This window comes from Vipera ursinii (assembly GCF_947247035.1).
Source record: "Vipera ursinii genome assembly, chromosome: 6".
NCBI classification, from domain to species: Eukaryota; Metazoa; Chordata; class Lepidosauria; order Squamata; family Viperidae; genus Vipera; species Vipera ursinii.
The window spans coordinates 58,563,627-58,587,795 of record NC_139515.1 but is presented as its reverse complement, the minus strand read 5'-3'; the positions used below and the strand labels follow the sequence as shown (position 1 = coordinate 58,587,795).

General features: G+C 38.4%; 1 protein-coding gene across 4 annotated transcripts in view; it reads right to left on the bottom strand.

Annotated features, from left to right (window-relative positions):
* Positions 1–24,169, bottom strand: part of ATF7IP (activating transcription factor 7 interacting protein) — a 127,196-nt gene that overhangs the window by 37,975 nt on the left and 65,052 nt on the right. For all 4 annotated transcript variants that reach the window (XM_083366737.1, XM_083366740.1, XM_083366739.1 and 1 more), the window contains exon 9: positions 1,618–2,265. In XM_083366737.1, coding sequence (XP_083222863.1) covers positions 1,618–2,265 — 648 coding nt within the window. The remainder of the gene's footprint in view (positions 1–1,617; positions 2,266–24,169) is intronic.

The window sequence follows — 24,169 nt, the reverse complement described above, 5'->3', positions numbered from 1 at the left end:
ATCCTGGTAAAACAAAAGGGCTGTGGGTAGGCTACTACTCTGTATTCAGGAGTTTATCTTTGGTCTGGCTGGGATAATTTAACCAGGGAGTGCTCCTGGATGCACAGCTCATTTGAAAAAGCTGAGGCAGCTGTGGCTAGGAGGGCCTTTATTCAGCTTTTGTGTGTGTGTGTGCCAGTTACAGTTTCCTGGATAGGGAAGCACTCTGGTCAGTCACTCATGCCCTAGTCATCTGCTGTTTGGACTACTGCAAGAAGCTCTACATGAAGCTATCCTTACAAAGTATCTGGAAGCTTCACGTGGTAAAAAATGTGGCTGCACGGGCAATTTTAGGTGCCCAAAGAAGGGCACATGCAACCTTGCTTGCCTTGACCTTAGATGGGTGGCAGTTTCACCTTTCTCCGAGGCCAGTCAACTCAGTGTTGAGGGGGGGGAGGGAGCGCACTACAACTCATGGCGCCTACTCCAGAGCTCAATGCTGTCTCTGCTCTTTTTAAACATCTACATGAAACCACTTGGGAGGATCATCCATCACTACAGGATGAGGTATCATTAATATGCTGGTGATATCCAGTTATATATCTCCATTTGAGTGAAGTGATAGATGCTGTGGATATTCTTCTGCCGCAGTACTTCTGAGGGCCTGGATGGAGAACAACAGATTTCAGCTGAACCCCGGAAAGACAGAGTGGCTGTGGGAGGACCCCCCTGTATTTATCATCCTTGATCTTGGATGGAGCTGCACTACCCCAACCAGATCCTTTACTTAATTTGGAGGCCTTTCTGGACTCATGGCTCCAGAAAGTAGGTGGCAGCTGTGGCTAAGAGGGCTTTTCATGTTGTGTACCAGTTACTCCCTTTCCTGGATAGGGAGGCTCTCCATTGAGTCACTCATGATCTGGTCATCTCCTGTCTGGACTACTGCAATGCAATAGTGGAGCTATCATTGAAAACTATCCAGTAAGTTCAACTGGTGCAGAATGTGACCACAGAAGCAATTCTGAGTGTCCAAGGAAGGGTAACACCTTTGCTCCGCAAACTGCATTGGGTGCCAGTTTGTTTCTGGGTTCAAGGTATTGGTTATGACCTATAAAGCCCTACATAAGATAGAACCAGGCTACCTATGGAACTTTCTTTGTCCAATTACATCAGCCGTCAGTTAAAGAATTCTGAATGGTAAGGTAGGCAGTGAGTCTTCTCTACCATTGCCCCCACCCTATGGAACATTCTTGCCTTGTAGGTCAGACAGGCCGCCACTCCTGGTCTTCTGAAAAGACATGGCTCTGCACCCTTGCCTGGGGAGCCCAGAGGAGCATGAAACTATGGGGCTGTTTAGTCCCTTGAAAGCCCTCTCTTCATCTTTTAATTAACTTTAATTGCTTGCCTCCTCTTGAAAATTTTTAAAATTGTCTTTAACAAAGATACAGTTTTATATTTTAACATTTTATTGTACACTGCCCAGAATCCCTCTATGGGGGAGATGGGCAGTATAGAAATGTGAAATAAATGAATAAATAAATGTTTTATATCTATTTGTACAAAGCTCAGTGTCATTTCATCAGAAAGATGGGCAGTTTCTAAATATATGTAAATAAATAAAAGAAAAAAACAACTCACCAACTCTCGGTGTTGTATTATTCACTTCAGGAGCTGAATTATTGAAGGCCGATATAGGAATCTTCATCTGTATGGGATTCCTACTGATGGGAGGAGTATATATTCCTGAAGTACTCACAGTAGCCAAAGTAGTCCTTGTGGCTTGTGCAATAGGATGTGCTGTTGTAACAGCTTGCACTGCAAGGGTTGTCCCTATTGAACAGCCAACACTAGCTGGAGAGTTCCTCTGAATGCTTGAACTGGACACTGAAGGGTTATTGTTTGGTTTTGCTGAATTAGTTGATGATAGAGACAAAGGAGTTTTGGTTAGATTACCAACATTTGATTGGCTTTGGACAGGTATAAATTCAACACTGCCAGATTGCTGATTGGTAACCAAGGTTCCTGTGTGACCTTGCAGGATCTGAGGCTGAGAGGACATTGCAACAGGTACATGAAGGATTACTGGCAAAGACTGAAGTGAAACAGACATTGGCTGTGTGTTCCCACCAGCCACCTGGCTGGTACCAACTACTGTTGCAGTATTAGCTGTGGGAAGAACAGGTGTTGTCAAAGAGCCAGATGTGAGGGATGCAGAAGTAACTGGTGTTTGGGGCTTCTGATGTCCACTGACTGGTGTCTGTGGAGTAGCAAGAGAAGCAGCAGACACTATAAAGAGAAAGAAAAAAGATTGAAATTTTTGTGTCAAATTAGCTATTTCATAATAAAGCAAAATGAATTTAAATTACAATTTCATCATGACAATCAACACCTTTATTATACATTTTATTCTTGTAAAAACAGGTTTTTATTACTATTTGATGTCATGAAAACAAAAAACATAAGCCATTATTATAATAAATAAGTATTCTTGAAACCTTACTGTGAAAAGGTGGCAAATAGAGCAAAAGGTATTAAATGAAATTTATTTTTAATTTGGTTTTAAAGATACTTATGCATAGAATACAAAATAAAAAGATTTACAAACTGAATGTCACTGGACAATTTTTTCAAAAGTTTTGCTTTCTGGAAAACTTTTGTTGATGATGACAGACCCCTTCAAATTGAACACAAATATAATTTCAGAATAACCGAATCACATAGGAATCTTGAGAAATATGAAATTAACTTTTAATGGTGTAATGTATTTAATTGCATAATATTTCCAACACGCTGCATAAGTTCAACAGGGCTAAAAATGTTTTGCTGCTGATTTTTATTTGTACTCAGTGTCTGATGCATCTTGCTACAACAATAATCAGCCCAGATGGATTCAAGTTGTCTTATACCATTTTCAATTGTGGCAATGTGCTGGTGATACTTTTCAACAACTTCATCACTCACTTCACCTAGATTTTTAGGAAAGAAATCTAAGTGTGGACTTCCAGTTTTGTATCCCGGCGAGACAGACGCAGGAAGGTAGAGCTCTGCCTTCCGCGCTTGATTTCACCCTGCTTGGGTGCCCTAGAAAGGGCTAAAGTCACCCCAAAGAGGCAATGAAGAAGGAGGGGTGTCTCGTCGATCAAAGACAGACAGCGGACTTTCCGTTTGATCTGAGAAAAGCCCTCCAAACCGGCAGGGGAAAGACTGGCTACATTCCTATGGCCAGCCATTAGCTGCTGACAACTGAAGAAGAAAAGCACCAATTAATACATCATAAACAGCATGTTTGGAACTGGGTGAGAATATTGATCTTTTCTTTACTATTTTACAACTGAATTTCCTGAGAAAGTTCCCAAGCTAAAAACCTCCGAATGTGAATGGAAGTGGCGTTTTAAATTCTACGGGGGACAGAAATACACAATATTGAAGTGGAAGTAACATAAAGCTACAGTTTTGAAATTTGAGAACATAACTAAGATTTTCTCTTTGGAAAAAAAACTTTGAGGTGAAACATAAGAAATCAATCCTTTTTTTTAGAGTGGAAAATGGATTTAGAATGACATCTAGTGGTGAATCGGAGTATAGCACTATATAACTAGCTTTCTGCCTGCTTGATGATTCCTAGCCTAAGGGATGGGGAAGAAATGGAGGTAGTGACAGATTTTATTTTCCTGGGCTCCAAGATCACTGCAGATGGGGACTGTAGCCAAGAAATTAAAAGACGCTTGCTCCTGGGGAGGAAAGCCATGGCAAATCTAGACAGCACACTAAAAAGCAGAGACATCACCCTGTCAACAAAAGTGCGTATAGTCAAGGCTATGGTCTTCCCAGTTGCAATGTATGGCAGTGAAAGCTGGACCATAAGAAAGGCTGAGCGCCAAAGAATTGAAGCCTTTGAACTATGGTGCTGGAGAAGACTCCTGCGAGTCCCTTGGACTGCAAGGCGATCAAACCGGTCAGTCCTAGAGGAGATCAACCCTGACTGCTCTTTAGAAGGCCAGATCCTGAAGCTAAAACTCAAATACTTTGGCCACCTGATGAGAAGGAAGGACTCACTGGAGAAGAGCCTAATGCTGGGAAAGGTTGAGGGCAAGAGAAGAAGGGGACGACAGAGAATGAGGTGGCTGGATGGAGTCACTGAAGCAGTAGGCATGAGCTTAAATGGACTCCAGAAGATGGTAGAGGACAGGAAAGCCTGGAGGAACATTGTCCATAGGGTCGCGATGGGTCGGACACGACTTCGCAACTAACAACAACAGCCTAAGGGAGAAAAACTGGCAATAAAGGAAAATATTTTTGGCATACCTATCACCATGACCTTGTTGGACTATAAACACCCACTGAGCTTGGACTTTTAATCTCAAGAGCTAGTGGAAGAGAAAGAAAAACTTGACCTTTGATTACGTCTGGCTGGGAAAAACGTTTTGAGCTGTTTTCAGGGAGATTGAATACCGTATTTTCTGGCGTATAAGATGACTGGGCGTATAAGACGACCCCCTACATTTCCTGTTAAATTATAGGGTTTGGGCTATACTCGCCGTATAAGAATACCCCTCTTCCAACGCACACCAAATAAAAATTAAAAAACATCAGATTTTATTTTAATATGGTAATTTTAATTCAAATGCTTATGACATGCAGGTACTTAGTAGGAAAACTGTCACTTATAAACATAAGGCTGTTTGTCATCAAACATGTAAACATAAAACAGTGCAAGTGGATTAAACATAATAATAATAATAATAATAATAATAATAATAATAATAATAATAATAATAAGAAGAAGAAGAAGAAGAAGAAGAAGAAGAAGAAGAAGAAGAAGAAGAAGAAGAAGAAGAAGAAGAAGAAGAAGAAGGGGACCTTGGAGGTCATCTAGTCCAACCCGCTGCTAAGGCAGGAAACCCTATACCATTTCAGACAAATGGCTGTCCAGTCTCTTCTTAAAAACTTCCAGTGTTGGAGCATTCACCACTTCTGGAGGCAGGTTGTTCCACTGGTTAATTGTTCTAACTGTCAGGAAGTTTCTCCTTAGTTCTAGGTTGCTTCTCTCTTTGACTAGTTTCCATCCATTGCTTCTTGTCCTGCTTTCAGGTGCTTTGGAGAATAGCTTGGCTCCCCCTTCTTTGTGGCAGCCCGAGATATTGGATCACTGCTATCATGTCACCCCTCACCCTTCTCTTCGTTAAACTACACATACCCAATTCCAGCAACCATTTCCTATTTTCCTAATTCACTTTTTCACTTCTCCTAATTTACTCTAAAGCTTTCTCTGCACAGAGCCTTAAATAACACCAGCTGCCTGCAATTAGTGCAGGTTCTCATCCCACCAGGCTCAAGGTTGAGTCAGCCTTCCATCCTTCCGAGGTAGGTAAAATGAGGACTCAGCTTGTTGGGAGCAATAAGCTGACTTTGTAATAATGCTGCTTGTGGGGGGGGGGGTGAAAGCTCTAACAAGCAGGCATATACATAGAATGAAGGCTATTGCTAAGCACATTGATTTGTGCTTTAAATTGTAAGCCGCCCTGAGTCTTCGGAGAAGGGCGGGATATAAATGGGATTAAAAAAAACCACCAAATGGGAGATCCGCTCCAGGTTTTCCAGCCAGCCCGCCCAGTTCCTGAGTCAAATGTGTCCTTAGAGCTAAGCAGCTGCTCTGGCTGGCATTCCCCACCTGCCTTTCAAGTTGCTCTTGCATTCCCCACCTGCCTACAGCTGTTCTTCAACTTTAGAAGGAAAGACGCCCAGACCCCAACCTGTAAAAAATCAGACTGCAGCTTCTACTCCAATTGGTCCTGCTTTCCCTGCGCAGACTAAATGGAAGATCCGCTCCAGGTTTTCCAGCCAACCCTGTCCCTAAAGTTTCAGCACCCGGCGTATAAGACGACCCCTGACTTTTGAGAGGATTTTCATGGGTTAAAAAGTCGTCTTATACGTCGGAAACTACGGTACTTTGAACATTGTGGATTATAACCTTGCCTGACTGACAATTTTGAATTCCTGAGAAAATATTTTGGGACTGGACCTGTATTCTAAAATCTATTGGAATATAAAGGCTGCATATAAAGACCAGAAAGCTAGAGGAAACTTTCTTCTACTTTTACTGAGACTGGTGATATTAGAGGATCTCCAGGAATGATACCTCAAGAAAAAACAAATACCTTTCAGAAGGAAATATACTCTACAACTAATTCACCAAACAATTGTTGCATACAAAGAGGACATAAAAAGAAACCACAATGCTGGTATGCGCGCGCGACATTCTCCCACTGCCGTCCAGTCTTACTCCTTCGGAGGACCCTGCAAAAGGTTAAAAGTCACCCTGGACGGGCGACCACCAAGAGGAGGCCAGCTCCCTGAGATCGCGGAAGGGCGGCAGCCCTCTGCTTGATCCGGAGTACTCCTCTGGCCTGAAGAAGAAAAGATTGGCCACTGGAGGCAGAGCCAGCTATCAAACAGAATGGCTGTGCTGAGATGCCGTTCCGAATGAGCGTGCCAATCTCACAGCCTTTTCTCTGTTCCCGGTGGGTTTTTTAAAAGCCCCATATCTCTCGGAGGGAGATTAGAAGCGGAGGCGCCCAGCTGAGCAGTTCAGGACGGCGGTCCAAGCTGCAGAAAGCAGGAAAGCCTACGAGAGAGCCGGGTGAAGGAGATGGCCCATTATGGCGGCCGTGAAGAAATGACAGCTGTCAGAAATAGCGGTGAGTCAGCAGGACAGCGATTCAACTAACCTGGCGGAGGAAACACTCGGCGAACTCTTGTAAGTGTTCCGGATTGCGAAATCTCTCCAGAGAATTTCAAAGAAGAGAAGAAAAAAGGAGAGGCCCCAGAGCGAAAGGGGAAATCACCTCCCCTGTCAGATAGCGGTGAAAAGGAGACAGGGGGGAAAAGAGATCGGACCTTAAATCAACAGACTCACAGGCTGTAAGGACTGGTGACCAAGGGTGGTTTCTTTCTGGCTCTTGCAGTAAAGCCAAAAAGTAGTTTAACAAAAAACAAAATAAAGTTGAAGAGTGACAGTGCGTACTGAGCTGAGAGCAGACATCTTGAATAAGAACTAACAACCAATTAGCATTAAATGAGGGAAGAGTGATACTCATAACTTAAGAACTGAACTATTTGTTTCAAAAAGTTTCTAAAACAAAAGGGATAAATGGTAATTGTCTTGAGAATTTTGACCAATAAGAATTAATTGAACATAACCTATTGTATGATTGAATTGGAGGAGACTAACTAGGAACAAAAAGTTGAATGCTCAAGGAGGGTGTAAAAATTTGTCTCCTTGTTGAATATATTAATATTTATAATTGAATTGACTGTGAAACCTGGTCTTTATTGTTAAAGAACTGAATATTGTTTACAATATTGAGGTAATTTAATGGTTATATTATTGTTACATATTTCTATTAGAAAAACTAGGACTGCATGGAATATAAACACTTGAAATTAATATTGATTATTTTGTTTTAGAAGTGTTAGTGTAATAGGTTTCATATTGTGTTAGCAACAAAATATAGCATTGTTAAGATATAAGGCACTAGTGATTATAACCTTGGAAGAAGAATAAATTCTCCAGGTGTGGTGGAGGGAAAGACAAGGATCGTGTATAAGTGGGAGGGTTGGTTGACGTCATTTAGAAAGATGACAAGCATCCCAAATCTAACAAGAGTTCGGACTGAAGAAAGCAGATGACCCAAGCCTCATCTGCAGAATTAAGCCCAGCAGGGCAAAGATCCATAAAAGAGAGAGCAGGCTCACTTAAAGACCTACAAGCAATACTACAATCCATGCAAGAGGTTATGGTGAGAAATCATGAGGATTTAAAAAAAGAATAGGTGAAATAAGGAATGATACTGGAGAACTTAAACAGAAGATGGGAGCAATGGATGGAAAATTTGAATGTTTCCAACAGCAAATATTGAAAAATGAACAGAAATTATTAGAAATAGAGGATAAAATGAATAAGGAGGAAAGAAGAGTAGATGAAAGGAATGAAAAACTCTTGCAAGCAAACAAAGTTAGAAAAATCCATCATACTGCTTGAAGCTGAGAAAGCAGACCATTATCTACGTTTCCAAAATGTGAAAGAAGAAAAGGGGGAGGACCTCCCAGAAATGATGACGGACTTGCTAGCAAGGGCCCTAGGGACAGGGAAAGAAAAGATGGCAAATGAGATTGATGAGATATATAGAATCCACACAAATTATGCAAGAAATAACTTACCCAAGGAGGTACATATCAGATTTGTGAAGAAGTCAATTAGGGATGAGATTTTGCCCAGAACAAGGGACGACCCAATAGAATACAGAGGTAAACAACTAACTGTCCTCAAACAAGTCCCTAGGAGGGTAAGAGACCTGAGAAGGCTCTACCAACACATTACATCAAAATTAATAAGACAAAACATTAATTTTAGGTGGCTGATGCCGGAAGGGATTGTGCTGACCTGGCAAGAAAAAAGATATAGGTTAGATTCGATTGATAAAGCAGAAGTGTTTTTGCAGCAGCATCTAGGCAATGAAGATGAACTAGAGGAAAGAGAGGTAAGAGAAGAGAACAATAGAGAGAGATATAATAGACACGGGAATCATAAGGTAAAGAATGGGAAACGGAGAGAAGAGAAAAAATGAGAATGAATTATGACAATGATGATGAGAGTAGACACAAAGAACTCAAGGAAGATAGACCGACAAGGGCAACAAGATCAAAACAGAGGCAGTAATGTAGAAATATTAATAGTATTATCATTAAATGTGAATGGACTAAACTCCCCGGCTAAGAGAAATATAATTTTGAATAAGCTCAGTAAGAAAAAATTAGGATATAACAATTCTACAAGAAACACATATAAAGACTCAGGATCAGGATTTATTAAAGTACCCTAAGTTAGGTATCAAATTTGTATCGCTTTCACAGCAGAAGAAAGGAGGAATTGTGATATATGTTAAAGAAAGAATCCCAGCAAGAAAATTCTATCGAGATGAGGAAGGTAGAATACTGATTATTGAAAATTCCTTGAATAAAAAAAAAGTCACCCTAGTAGGAATTTACACCCCCAATGAAAAACAGACAATTTTATAAGAAACTGCATAAGGTTATTGCTGATATGGAATATGAGAACATTTGTATAATTGGCGATTTTAATGCAATTATAGACAGAGAATTAGATTATAAGTGAGGAAGTAAGGAAACGAACCAGGAGAATATTACCCAGTACTTTTTTTAAAATGGTGGAAGAATTAAATATTCAAGATAGGTGGAGGGAGAAAAATTTGAACGAAAAGCAATTTACATACTATTCAGGGCAGCATCAATCGTGGTCCAGAATTGATATGGTCTGGACAACGAAATAATTAAATTCAGATATTGATGATATAATAATAGACATATAATAATAGACTTGGGCAGACCATAATCCCATTATAATTAAATGGAAAGAACAGAAGACAACAACAAGGAAGTGGACTCTAAAAAAGGCAATCCTAAACCAAACAGAATTTAAGCATAAGATGGAGGAACAAATGCAGACATTCTTCCAGACAAATAAGAAAGAGGAGACTAGCACTCAAAATTTATGGGATACAGCCAAGGCAGTTATGAGAGGAACTGCAATTCCGTACATGGCCAATGAATATAAAAAGAAAAGGCAATATCAAAAAAGTTTAGAGGAAGAACACAAAAAATTAGAATTAGAACTACAAAAAACCCCACAATGTAGAGATCTAAAACAACAGCTAGATTTAAATAAGCATAAATTGAATATTATAGAAAAGGGAGAAATGGCACAAAAAATAAAAAGCATTAGACAAAATTTTTTTGAACAGGCAAATAAACCCAGGAGATGGCTGGCCTATAGATTGAAAAAACAAAAACATAATAGACGGATTAGTAAATTATGTAATCAAGCAGGGGAGATAGTACATCAAACTGAAGTAAAAAAATGGGTGACGCATGAATTCAATAAAAATCTTTATAAAGAGGATGAAATTACTGAGGAAAGAACATCACAATATCTTATGAAAGCAGACTTACCGAAGGTTTCCGAAGAATTTCAAAATATATTAAATAAAGATATAACAGTCCAGGAAATTATGGAAGCCATTAAAAAACAAAACAGTAATAAAACACCTGGCCCTAATGGATTACCGTCTGAAATATATTAAAACCTCCAAGAACTTTTGGTCCCAACCCTATTGGATTTATTTAATGAGGTACTAAACACAGCAAAAACTCCAAACTCATGGAAAGAACCAATCATCTCACTAATCCATAAAGAAAACTCTGATTTGACCTGTATTAAAAATTATAGGCCCATTTCTTTACTGAACACGGATTACAAGATTTTCATGACTATAAAATGGCGGAAAGATTAAAAAAATATTTAGCTGAATTTATCCATACTGACCAAAATGGCTTTTTGCCTAAGACAAATTAGACATGTCAGGATCGTACTAGACATCTTAGATTATGAAGTACACAGCAAAAAACAAGTGGCAATAATTTTTGTTGATGCTCAGAAAGCGTTTGATAATGTCAAATGGAATTTTATGTTGACTCAACTCAAACAGATGGAATTTGGGGAAAAATTTATAAGTATGTTTAAAGCAATCTATTCCAAACAAGAGGCAAAAGTAATCACAAACAGAGAATTAACAAATAGCATTCAAATACAAAAAGGTACGAGACAAGGCTGTCCACTATCTCCTTTATTATTTCTTTCTTTAGAAGCACTCACAAGAATAATCCAAAAAGATAAGCTGATTAAAGGATTAGAAATCACAAAAGAGAAATTTAAATTACAGGCTTATGCAGACGATTTAGTTTTCATTCTGGAAGACCCCTTAGAATCTGGAACAAGATTATTACAGGTGCTGCAAAATTATGGAGATGTTGCGGGATTGAAAATTAATAAAGAAAAAACCAAAATGTTAGTTAAAAATACAGTCATGGCCGAAATTGTTGGCACCCCAGAAATTTTTCCAGAAAATCAAGTATTTCTCAAAGAAAAGTCTTGCAGGAACACGTTTTGCTATACACAGGTTTATTCCCTTTGTGTGTATTGGAACACAACAAAAAAGGGAGGAAAAAAAGCAAATTGGACATAATGTCAAACAAAACTCCAAAAATGGGCTGGACAAAATTATTGGCACCCTTAACTTAATATTTGGTTGCACACCCTTTGGAAAAAATAACTGAAATCAGTCGCTTTCCTATAACCATCAATAAGCTTCTTACACCTCTCACCAGGAATTTTGGACCACTCTTCCTTTGCAAACTGCTCCAGGTCTCTCTTATTGGAAGGGCGCCTTTTCCCAACAGCAATTTTAAGATCTCTCCACAGGTGTTCAATGGGATTCAGATCTGGACTCATTGCTGGCCACTTCAGAACTCTCCAGTGCTTTCTTGCCATCCATTTTTGGGTGCTTTTTGACGTATGTTTGGGGTCACTGTCCTGCTGGAAGACCCAAGAACTTGGACACAAACCCAGCTTTCTGACACTGGGCTCTATAGTGCGACCCAAAATCCTTTGGTAATCCTCAGATTTCATGATGCCTTGCACACATTCAAGGCACCCAGTGCCAGAGGCAGCAAAACAACCCCCAAACATCATTGAACCTCAACCATATTTCACTGTAGGTACTGTGTTCTTTTCTTTGTAGGCCTCATTTCATTTTTGGTAAACAGTAGAATGATGTGCTTTACCAAAAAGCTCTATCTTGGTCTCATCTGTCCACAAGATATTTTCCCAGAAGGATTTTGGCTTACTCAAGTACATTTTGGCAAACTGTAATCTTGCTTTTTTATGTCTCTGTCAGCAGTGGGGTCCTCCTGGGTCTCCTGCCATAGCGTTTCATTTCATTTAAAGGTCGACGGATAGTTCACGCTGACACTGATGCTCCCTGAGCCTGCAAGACAGCTTGCATTCCTTTGGAACTTGTTTGGGGCTGCTTATCCACCATCCGGACTATCCTGCGTTGCAACCTTTCATCATTTCTTCTCTTCCGTCCACGACCAGGGAGATTAGCTACAGTGCCATGGGTTGCAAACTTCTTGATAATGTTGTGCACTGTGGACAAAGGCAAATCTAGATCTCTGGAGATGGACTTGTAACCTTGAGATTGTTGGTATTTGTCCACAATTTTGGTTCTCAAGTCCTCAGACAGTTCTCTTCTCCTCTTTCTGTTGTCCATTCTTAGTGTGCCACACACAGACACACAATGCAAAGACTAAGTGAACTTCTCTCCTTTTTATCTGCTTTCAGGTGTGATTTTTATATTGCCCACACCTGTTACTTGCCCCAGGTGGGTTTAAAGGAGCATCACATGCTTGAAACAATCTTATTTATCCACAATTTTGAAAGGGTGCCAATAATTTTGTCCAGCCCATTTTTGGAGTTTTGTTTGACATTATGTCCAATTTGCTTTTTTTCCTCCCTTTTTTGTTGTGTTCCAATACACACAAAGGGAATAAACCTGTGTATAGCAAAACATATGTTCCTGCAATACTTTTCTGTGAGAAATACTTGATTTTCTGGAAAAATTTCTGGGGAGCCAACAATTTTGGCCATGACTGTATGTCCAATTTACAAGAAACGCAGCCAGTAGAAAAAATTAATATCCAGACGTCCAAAAGAGTAAAGTACTTGGGGATCCAACTGTCAGCAAGATGTATTACACTCAAAAGAGAAAATTATGACAAGTTAATGGACCAAATTACAGCAGACCTAGATAGATGGAAAAACTTACAGCTCTCCTTTATGGGGAGAATAGCGACAACCAAGATGAATATACTTCCCAAATTACTCTTTTTATTTCAATGTGCACCAATTAAATTAGGTAAGGATTTTTTTGAAAATTTAAACAGAATTACATCCAAATTTATCTGGCAAGGTAGAAAACCGAGAATCAAGTTAAAATTATTACAGGATGCAAAGGAAAGAGGAGGGCTCGGCCTCCCGAATTGGGAAAAATATTATCAAGCAGCAATAGCAGTATGGATAAAGGATTGGATACACTTAAGGAACAGAAGACTACTAGCATTAGAAGGTCATGACATGCAAACTGGGTGACATGCTATAAAGTGGGACGGGACATATAAGGCTCATCAGTACTTCCAGAATCATCATATTAGACGGGCACTATTAGACGTGTGGATAAAAAATAATTTTTTTTAATTATATAGAAATCCCCAGTTGGCTATCCATATTAGAGATTTTCATGCACCCCAAATTCATAAATTTAGGAAGTGTAATTACATATAAAGATCTGTTAGACGAAAATGGAGACCTGAAAACAAGAAAAAGACTATTAGAAGATGGTACAGAGTTGGAATAGTTGGCATACTTACAAATACAGTCACGATACAGAAAAGACAAAAAAGAACCAGGGATAAAATTAGAGCATATACAATTAGATAAAATTATTCTAGGAACAGAAGACCAAATGATAAAAAAGATATGTCAATATTTATTAGAACAGGATTTGTTAGAAGAACAGGTAAAAAAACCCAATGTTAACCTGGAGTAAAAATGTTGGTTACAGTATTGACCTAGATAATTGGCAATCACTATGGGATAGAAATAGGAGGTTAACGCTAACTACCTCCTATAAAGAGAATCTGTACAAGATGTTTTATAGATGGCACCTTCCCCCTACAAGGTTAGCAAAAATAGATAAAAAATCTCACCAACGTGCTGCAAATGCTGAAGGCTTTCAGGGACTTACTATCTCATGTGGTGGGAATGTTCAAAAGCGCAAAATTTTTGGCACCGGATAAAAAATTCGTTGGAAGAAATATTACTACAAAAATTGATTTAAAACCAGAAACCTTATTAGGATTAACGATAAACTCAGCAAAGCATCTTTCTACTTATTAGTGCATATTTTAACCGCAGCAATATTGGCATATGCCCAAAAATGGAAAAGAAAGGAAACACCCACTGAAGAAGAAATAATAGATAAAATTTTATCCTGCGCTGAAATGGACAGGTTAACCCTAGAGATCAAAAATAAGACTGAAACATAGTATGAAATTTGGCAAAAATTTGTACAATTGGTTAGAGATAAGGAGGATCGCTGAGATGACTATTGTTTGATTAGTTGATAATGTAAAGATTTCTTATTAGCAACTATATCAGGACAAAACTGAAAGATACGTAAACATAACACTGACTGACAGTTTACTAAAAGAATTTACAGATGTTATATGTACAGTTTGTTATACTCTGTCCTGTCATAGAATGCATTTTAAGCTTTTGTTATTTTTTTCTGTAACATAAGGTAATACTAATAGTAGTGTTGTGGCTAGGGAAGTTGAATCATGTCCACTTTTGTTTTTAAATGTACGTTTAATAAAATTTTCTAAAAAAAACAAAACATGGCCAATCACTAAGCCGTTCCCTGCCAAAAGCCACAGCATCATCTAAGCACAACAAAGCAATCTGGAGGATTTGGGTGAGACCTTACCCTTCTTACTTCCCTAATCTCTTTCCTGTAGGACTTTCTTGGAAAATTCTCCCCCCTTTTCAAAAAATCGGCGGCTGCCTACCTGGGGATTTATAACTTTAAAGCCTCAAAAGAATTAAGCTATTTTATTTTGGATTTTTGAAATTTTTGGGTAACTAAAAAAGGATTCTATATGCAAGTGAGGACATCTTGTGGCAAAACCTGGTATAGCAACTAAACCTTTTAAAAAAAAATCTGGCTGTAATAGAGTTGCCCTTGACACTATTTTTAAAAATAAAAATTGGGAACACCTGGCATTGAAAACAACTTTTAGGAATAGAGGAGGTGGACATTTACTGGCTTTTCTTAAATTAGCCTCCACTAAAGGCCTATCTGCAAAATAGTAAAGAAATGGAAGAATACATCCCACCAATTGGCTATAAAATAATAATAATAATAATAATTAATAATAATAATAATAATAATAATAATAATAATAATAATAATAATAATAATAATAATAATAATAAGTAGTAGTAGTAGTAGTAGTTGGAAGGGACCTTGGAGGTCATCTAGTCCAACCCCCCGCTCAGGCAGGAAACCTTATACCATTTTGGACAAATGGCTGTCTAGTCTCTTCTTAAAATCTTCCACTGTTGGAGCATTCACGGCTTCTGGAGGCAGGTTGTTCCACTGGTTAATTGTTCTAACTGTCAGTAAGTTTCTCCTTAGTTCTAGGTTGCTTCTCTCCTTGACTAGTTTCCATCCGTTGCTTCTTGTCCTGCTTTCAGGTGCTTTGGAGAATAGCTTGACTCCCTCTTCTTTGTGGCAGCCCCTGAGATATTGGAACATTGCTATCATGTCACCCCTCACCCTTCTCTTCATTAAACTACACATACCCAATTCCAGCAACCGTTCCTTATATGTTTTAGCCTCCAGTCCCCGAATCATCCTTGTTGCTCTTCTCTGTACTCTTTCTAGAGTCTCGACATCTTTTTTACATCGTGGTGACCAAAACTGGATGCAGTATTCCAGGTGTGGCCTTAAAAGGCATTGTAAAGTGCTATTAGTACTTCACATGATCTTGATTCTATCCCTCTGTTAATGCAGCCTAGCACTGTGTTGGCTTTTTTGGCAGCTGCAGCACACTGCTGGCTCATATTGAAGTGATTGTCCACTAGGACTCCGAGATCTCTCTCACCGTTACTATTATTGAGCAAGGTACCACCTATACTATACCTGTGCATTTGATTTTTCCTGCCTAAATGTAGAACCTTACTTTTTTCACAATTGAATTTCATTTTGTTAGATAGTGCCCAGTGTTCGAGTCTGTCCAGATCCTCCTGTATCTTAAGCCTATCTTCTGGAGTATTGGCTATTCCTGCCAGCTTGGTGTCATCTGCAAATTTGATGAGTTCCCCATCTATCCCCTCATCCAAATCGTTGATGAAGATGTTGAAGAGCACTGGGCCTAGAACAGAGCCCTGGGGCACCCCACTACACACTTCCTTCCATGTAGATGCAGTTCCATTGAGGACCACACGCTGAGTACGGCCTGTCAGCCAGCTACGAATCCATCTGGTGGTGATGCTATCTAACCCACATTTTTCTATCTTATCAAGTAGTAGGTTGTGATCTACTTTGTCAAATGCCTTACTGAAGTCCAAGTAAATTGTAATAATGCTGCTGGGGGGGGGGGGGGCGCGCGAAAGCCCTAATAAGCAGGCATATACATAGAATGAAGGCTATTGCTAAGCACATGGATTTGTGCTTTAGATTGTAAGCCGCCCTGAGTCTTTGGAGAAGGGCAGGATATAAGTGGGATTAAAAATAATAATAATAAAAATATATCTACAGCATTCCTCTGGTCCACTAGTTTTGTCACTTGGTCAAAGAATGCAATGAGTGTTCTCTGGCATGATCTGTTTTTGGCAAACCCATGTTGGCTTTTAGTGATAACTTTGTTTGCATCAAGGTGTTCACTGATTTGTTGTTTATCTTTTCCAGAATCTTCCCAGGTATTGAGTTTAGGCTGATAGGTCTGTAATTTCCTGGATCTATTTTTTTCCCTTTTTTGAATATGGGAACTACATCAGCTCTCTTCCAGTCCTCTGGTAGTTCCCCAGTGCTCCAGGATCTTTGAAAAATATAGTTCAGTGGTTCTGAGATCACGTCTGCCAGTTCCTTGAGAACCGTGGGGTGTAATCCATCTGGTCCTGGTGATTTGAACTCGTCTAGGCTGGACAGGTACTCACTTAGCATTTTCTTGCCTATCGTAACTTGCGTTTCTATTCTGTTTTTCATGGCACTGGTTTTGGTAGGTTGGACTGTTTTTTTCCCTTTGTGTAAAGACAGATGCAAAAACGAGTTAAATAGTTCTGCTTTCTCCCTGTTGCTTGTCACTTTCTTGCCACTTTCCCCCACTAATGGACCAATCATTTCTTTAACTTTTTTCTTGTTTCTTATATGTTGAAAGAAGTTTTTTGTTATTTTTGACTTTGGTCGCAAGCTTTAGTTCATTTTGAGCCTTACCTTCCCTCATTTCATCTTTGCAGGCACAGGCTTGCATTCTTGATACAATTTTGGCAATGACTGCAGAAATAAAAGCTAAACTTAATCTGACAGCATAAACTCACCTAATGAGACTCTGACTTCAACTGATGAACTGACAGCTCAAAATCTAACAGAGGATGAGGAAATCAACAACAAAATAGGGGAATTTAAAACACAGCAACTACAATCTACTGAGAGCCTTGATGCCCAAACTTTGATCTCAACTATAAAATCTACAATCCAACAAATAACAGAAGCTGAAGAAAGCAATATTGAAATGGAGGATGACATTAGACATGACCTCTTATCTAAGCCAGATGGATCAGATTGAATGAATGACAACTGTACTACACCAAACAAGGAGATTGGACTTATTAGAAGGAAAATCTATTGTCTATAAAGGGGACATTTTCTTTCAAAAATTGAAAATTGGATGGTCTCCCTGGATTCAAACAACATGTGTAGGAAGAAAGGGAGACACATTTAAGAAGTTAAAGGCAATGATATGGAAGCCTGCCTGGCACAAGAAGAAAGCGACAAGTTAGATTTAAAAAATGATTTATTGCTTTTTTTCCCCTTTCCTTTTCTTTCCTTTTTGTTGTTGTTGTAAATCTGGGGATTGGCAATAATAAAGCTTAAATCCTCTTTTAATGGGCCAAGGGGAACTGTTACAAGAAGTAAACTGATTTTATATTTAGGATTTAGATTTTTAAGGGAATGAAAATTAGCCACAAACAATAAAACATACTTTGTCAATTATAGATCAACTGTAAGGATGATAAATAGAATATGTATGCATTTTAGATAGGGAAACTATTATATAATGAAATAGATTAGTTATTAGAATATAACTTTGAATTATATTATAGATTCTGCAATGACATAATAAAAGATATTATTTTAACAATTAATGAAATATTAAGAGGATAAATGGAATATAGTTGCAATGATAGAGCTTAATTTTTTTCTTTTTCTCTTTTTTATGGCTTAAGGGGAATTTCTAAAAGATATACACTGATTTATACTTAATTTTTAAACTTCTAAGGGAAAAGAAAGATATTTATTAGAACTGATTTATACTATTAAGATGTTAAATAGAACAAACTGGTATAAAATAAGAATGTATTGAAATGAACAATGTATCTATTTTGGACAGGATAGTTACTATATATTGAAATGGGGAAATGTGGGCTACCCGAAAACTAAGTTTTCATTTATATATTATAGGCTATTTTAGAACATCTTATTGCAATTAGGTAAAACTCAAAAACAGGACATGGATATGTACAGTGGGACAAAAAAGTATTTAGTCAGCCACCAATTGTGCAAGTTCTCCCACTTAAAAAGATGAGAAAGGCCTGTAATTTTCATCATAAGTATACCTCAACTATGAGAGACAAAATGGAGGGAAAGAATCCAGGAAATCACATTGTAGGATTTCTAATGAATTTATTTGCAAATTATGGTGGAAAATAAATACTTGGTCAATAACAAAAGTTCATCTCAATACTTTGTTATATACCCTTTGTTGGCAATGACAGAGGTCGAACATTTTCTGTAAGCCTTCACAAGGTTTGCACACACTCTTGCTGGTATTTTGGCCCATTCCTCCATGCAGATCTCCTCCAGAGTAGTGATGTTTTGGGGCTGTCGCTGGGCAACACGGACTTTCAACTCCCTCCAAAGGTTTTCTATGGGGTTGAGATCTGGAGACTGGCTAGGCCACTCCAGGACCTTGAAATGCTTCTTACAAAGCCACTCCTTTGTTGCCCAGGCGGTGTGTTTGGGATCATTGTCATGCTGAAAGACCCAGTCACGTTTCATCTTCAATGCCCTTGCTGATGGAAGGAGGTTTTCACTCAAAATCTCACCATACATGGCCCCATTCATTCTTTCCTTTACACAGATCAGTCGTCCTGGTCCCTTTGCAGAAAAACATCCCCAAAGCATGATGTTTCCACCCCCATGTTTCACAGTAGGTATGGTGTTCTTTGGATGCAACTCAGTATTCTTTCTCCTTCAAACAGGACGAGTTGAGTTTTTACCAAAAAGTTCTACTTTGGTTTCGTCTGACCATATGACATTCTCCCAATCCTGTTCTGGATCATCCAAATGCTCTCTAGCAAACTTCAGACGGGCCCGGACATGTACTGGCTTAAGTAGGGGGACACGTCTGGCACTGCAGGATTTGAGTCCCTGGAGGCGTAGTGTGTTACTGATGGTAGCCTTTGTTACTTTGGTCCCAGCTCTCTGCAGGTCATTCATTAGGTCCCCCCGTGTGGTTCTGGGATTTTTGCTCACTGTTCTTGTGATCATTTTGACCCCATGGGGTGAGATCTTGCGTGGAGCCCCAGAACGAGGGAGATTATCAGTGGTCTTGTATGTCTTCCATTTTCTAATAATTGCTCCCACAGTTGATTTCTTCACACCAAGCTGCTTGCCTATTGCAAATTCAGTCTTCCCAGCATGGTGCAGGTCTACAATTTTGTTTCTGGTGTCCTTCGACAGCTCTTTGGTCTTGGCCATAGTGGAATTTGGAGTGTGACTGTTTGAGGTTGTGGACTGGTGTCTTTTATACTGATAACAAGTTCAACCAGGTGCCATTCATACAAGTAACGAGTGGAGGACAGAGGAGCCTCTTAAAGAAGAAGTTACAGGTCTGTGAGAGCCAGAAATCTTGCTTGTTTGTAGGTGACCAAATACTTATTTTACCAAGGAATGTACGAATTAATTCATTAGAAATCCTACAATGTGATTTCCTGGATTCTTTCCCCCCATTTTGTCTCTCATAGTTGAGGTATACCTATGATGAAAATTACAGGCCTCTCTCATATTTTTAAGTGGGAGAACTTGCACAATTGGTGGCTGACTAAATACTTTTTGTCCAACTGTATAGGTGAAAATACTTTGAAAATTGTTTTAATTGATTGTATTACAACTAGAAATGTATTAATTTGATTAATTTGTCTATGTTATTATAATTAAGGGAATTGGAGAGGCAATTTTTGTTGATGTAACCTGAGCTATTTACAAATGATTTTGTTATTTGATATTGTTTACCCAAACACCGTATAGCTTCATAATGATCTGGATGTAAAATTTAAAAATTAATAAAACTTGTATTAAAAAAAAGAAACCACAATGAGACTAGAAATAATTTAGATAATATAAATGAGCAAATTTCCAAATTAAATCTACAACTAGAAAGTTCCCAGACAATGACTACAAAGTATGAACAAATAAACCAGAGATCGGAAGAGGAAATGGATCTAGAGACAGAAGAAATGAAAGGAGGAAAATTTAAACTACCATACACAAATAAAATACTACAAGACTTACCCATAACAATGAAATTTCAAAAGACCTTTACCCTTTAAGCTTGCAAAATGCACCTGATGACAAGGAAGATGATTTTGGGGAATGGAACAGGGGAAAGTGGGAGTTGTTTAAGGAACATAAATGGGTGGAATTCCCCCTCAAAAATACCCTACCTAAATTGTCTTCCTCATGCCAAGAAACTTTCATAAAAACAGAAAGAAAATTTCTGGGTGATTTAATTGCCTTGGTTTGGAAAGCTATTTGGCAAAGAAAGAATGAAAGCGAGAGTTAGATTTAAAAAACAGAAGATTTGACCTATTAGAGGGGGCATCATATATTTAAGTACTTGTTTAAAATATGGTTAAAAGAACGAATGACCCTTAGATATAATTAGACTTTTATAATGAAAGATATGATTTAGAATTAAAAGATATGATTTAGCATTTTTTCTCTTCTTTTGATATGGGAAATATGAAAATAAGAGGATTGTTATGAATAAAATTATTAGCTATTTAAATGTAATTAACATTGAGAAAATCATAACTGACAAAGATACTTTAAATATTGATGGGAAATTAAACCTTAACAAGAGCACAAAAAACAGGATATTGATTAATGAATTGATATTATTTGTGTAATATTAGTAAAAAATGATGAAGATGTTTATATCTAATACTGTATACATCAATAGTACCAAGAATTGTAATTGTGTAATGAGGGGAAAATGGAAAAAATATGGGGAAGGAAGGAGGATCAGGGGAAAAATACTGGATTGTGCAGTACTAAATAGACTTATATTGAAGAAGTTAATGTTAAACATGGTGTTTACTAAGCTCTAAATATTTTAATTCTTAAAAATTAATAAAACCTTTAAAAATCTAAGTGTGAATGCAGAAAATGAACCTTCAGTGACATGTTGCACTACAAGGTCTCTGTACACTGTAAGTTTAGTCAATCTGCTGAATGTAGCTTGGTGCAGCTGCGAAGAAAAAATTCAATGACATCCTTGAATGTTTTTCAAGTGATTTTCTCTGCTCCCACTAACAGATCTTTGAACCATTTGTCATTGATTATGATGATTCTGATCTCTGGACAAAGCTTGGTCTCAACTTATTCTTGGAAATATATGTCTCAAATAACAAAAACCCTTCACCTTCCTTGTTCATTGCTTTCACAAAAGTTTTCATCAGTCTCACTTTTATGTGGATCAGGCAAAATTATTTTTGTTGGATCAACAAGTACCGTATTTTTCAGACCATAAGACGCACTTTTTCCCTCCCAAAAGTGTGTGGGGGGAAACGAGGGTGCGTCTTATGGTCCGAAGGTGATCTGTATGGCTAGCCCCAACCTCCGCAAGTGGAAAGCAAGGGAGATTGCCAGGAGCACGAATCAGCACGTGCTGAGAAACGCCGATCTCGCACTCCTGCAATCTCCCTCGCTCCGTTTCAGCCTGCTTTCTCTTGTAGCAAGGGAAGCTGAAACTGAGCGAGGGAGATTGCAGGAGTGCGAGATTGCGTTCCTGGCAATCTCCCTTGCTCTGTTTCAGCTTGCTTTCTGCAAGAGAAAGCCGGGCCACAGGACCGCCTCCGCGGGTACTGCTCTCACGCGGAGAGGGAAGGACAAAGAGGGAGGGAAGGAAGAAAGGGACAATGGGAGAGGGAGAGAAAGAGAGAGAGAAAGAGAGGGAGAGAGAGAAGGAGAAAGAAATAGGGAGGGAGAGAAGGAGAAATAGGGAGGGAGAGAAAGGGAGAGAGAGAAGGAGAAAGAAAGGGAGAGAAATACAGGGAGAGAAATAGAGAGAGGGAAAGAGAGAGAGGGAGAGAAAGAAAGAGAGGGAAAGAGGGAGAGAAAGGAGAGAAAGAAAGAGGGAGGGGAAGAGAGGGAGAGAAAGAGAAGGAAAGAGAGAAATTAAATTAGTAACATGATTAAGTGAATCTGGTTTCCCCACTAACTTTACTTGTCAGAAGGTTGCAAAAGGCGATCACATGACCCTGGAACAATGTGACCATCATAAATATGAATCGATATGTAAATCACATGACCCTGGGGATGCTGCAATGGTCATAAGTGTGAAAAATGGTCATAAGTCACTTTTTTCAGTGCCGTCGTAACTTTGAACAGTCACTAAGTGAATCGTTGTAAGTCAAGGACTACCTGTACGTTTTTTCCCTTTTTTTGGCGGGGTCAAATTTTTGACACCTTGCTGTGCGACTGGTGGTACTCGGACATTGCCTTGTCCTAAAAAGTGGTACAATGGATGAAAAGGTTGAAAAGCCCTGTTTTAGTATACCGGTACTATTTGGTTCAGAATTTTTTTTCTTGTTTTCCTGCTCTAAAAACTGGGTGCGTCTTATGGTCAGGTGCGTCTTATGGTCCGAAAAACATGGTAGTTCATCATACACCATGTTTTTCTATCCTGGAACCAAATTCTTTCACAGTGGACATTTCTTTTTAATGTAATTCAACTCTCTTGCACTGTTGTCCCATTCGCATATGTAACAGCAGTACGTGGTAATGGCTAAGCTGTATTCTAAGTGGCAGAACCTTTAAATCTCCACAGATATTCCAGTTGTACTTGGTATACTTTATGTTTCTTTTATGTGTGCAGGATAGCCAACAAGTACTGATAGGTATACATAGCCACTGTGTAAAAACAGAAGATTTCTAAAACCAGTATGCGCTAGGTTAAATTACAGGTTATTTTCATGACTAGCAGCCAAAAATTATGTAACATACACCCAAATATATTCACAAAACAAAATCTTTGCTGTCCTGCAGAATTTAAAATAGAATAGAATAAAGCTGGAAGGGACCTTGGTTTTTTAACTTTTGTATTTTTGGTTTTTAATTACCCTGTAAACCGCCCTGAGTCCTCCGGGAAAGGGCGGTATATAAATGTAATAAAATAAATAAATAAATAAATGTCTTCTAGTCCATCTCAGACAAGTGACTGTCCAGTCTCTTCTTAAAAACCTCCAGTGATGAAGCACACACAATTTCTGAAGGCAACCTGTTCCACTGGTTAATTGTCCTCACTGTTAGGAACTTTCTCCTTAATTCCAGGTTGCTTCTCTCTTTGATCAGTTTCCAACCATTGTTTCTTGTCCTGCCCTCTTACTACTTTGGAGAATAATTTGACCCCCTCTTCTTTGTGGCAGCCTCTCAAATATTGGAATACTGCTAGCATGTCACCCCTATTTCTTCTTTTCTTTACACTAGCCAAACCCAAGTTCTGCAGCCGTTCTTCATGTTTTAGTCTCCAGGCCTTGGATCATCTTAGTTGCTCTTCTCTGAACTTTTTCCAAGGTCTCAACAAATGCAAAATGTTAAGAAAAATAAATTATCAGGCAGAATCATGAAGAGTCACATGGGTGAGATGAGCAGTATAGAAATTAGATGAATAAAATGTTCCTTTATTATTCTACCAATAACAGTAAATGAAATGATATATTCAAAGAAATAAAATCAATCTGAAATTTTAGTACGAATCAAGTAAAAAAGTACAAATATTAAGTCAAAATAATAAAAATTTACAAGAATTTCTAATTTAAATAATTCTTCATCATCAATCAGAATTTGTTGTTTCAAGATTTTAAGAGAAACCAAACCTCAGAATATCTGCAGAATTATAAATCATAAATGGTTTCCAAGTAAGTTAGTATCAGACATTTTCTAAAAACATGAGGTTATTTTCCATGTGTATTTCCAGAGCATAGTTTACCAGTCTTTTTGAAGGAATTTCTTGAAGGAATTGAATCTAATTTCCAATGGGAAACATAAAATATCTTAGCCACTGTTATATACAAACCTAATTCAGTGTCTCTGTAAAAATATAAAGCTTTGTGATGTTTAATAGAAAAACAGCAGGCAAGAAAAGA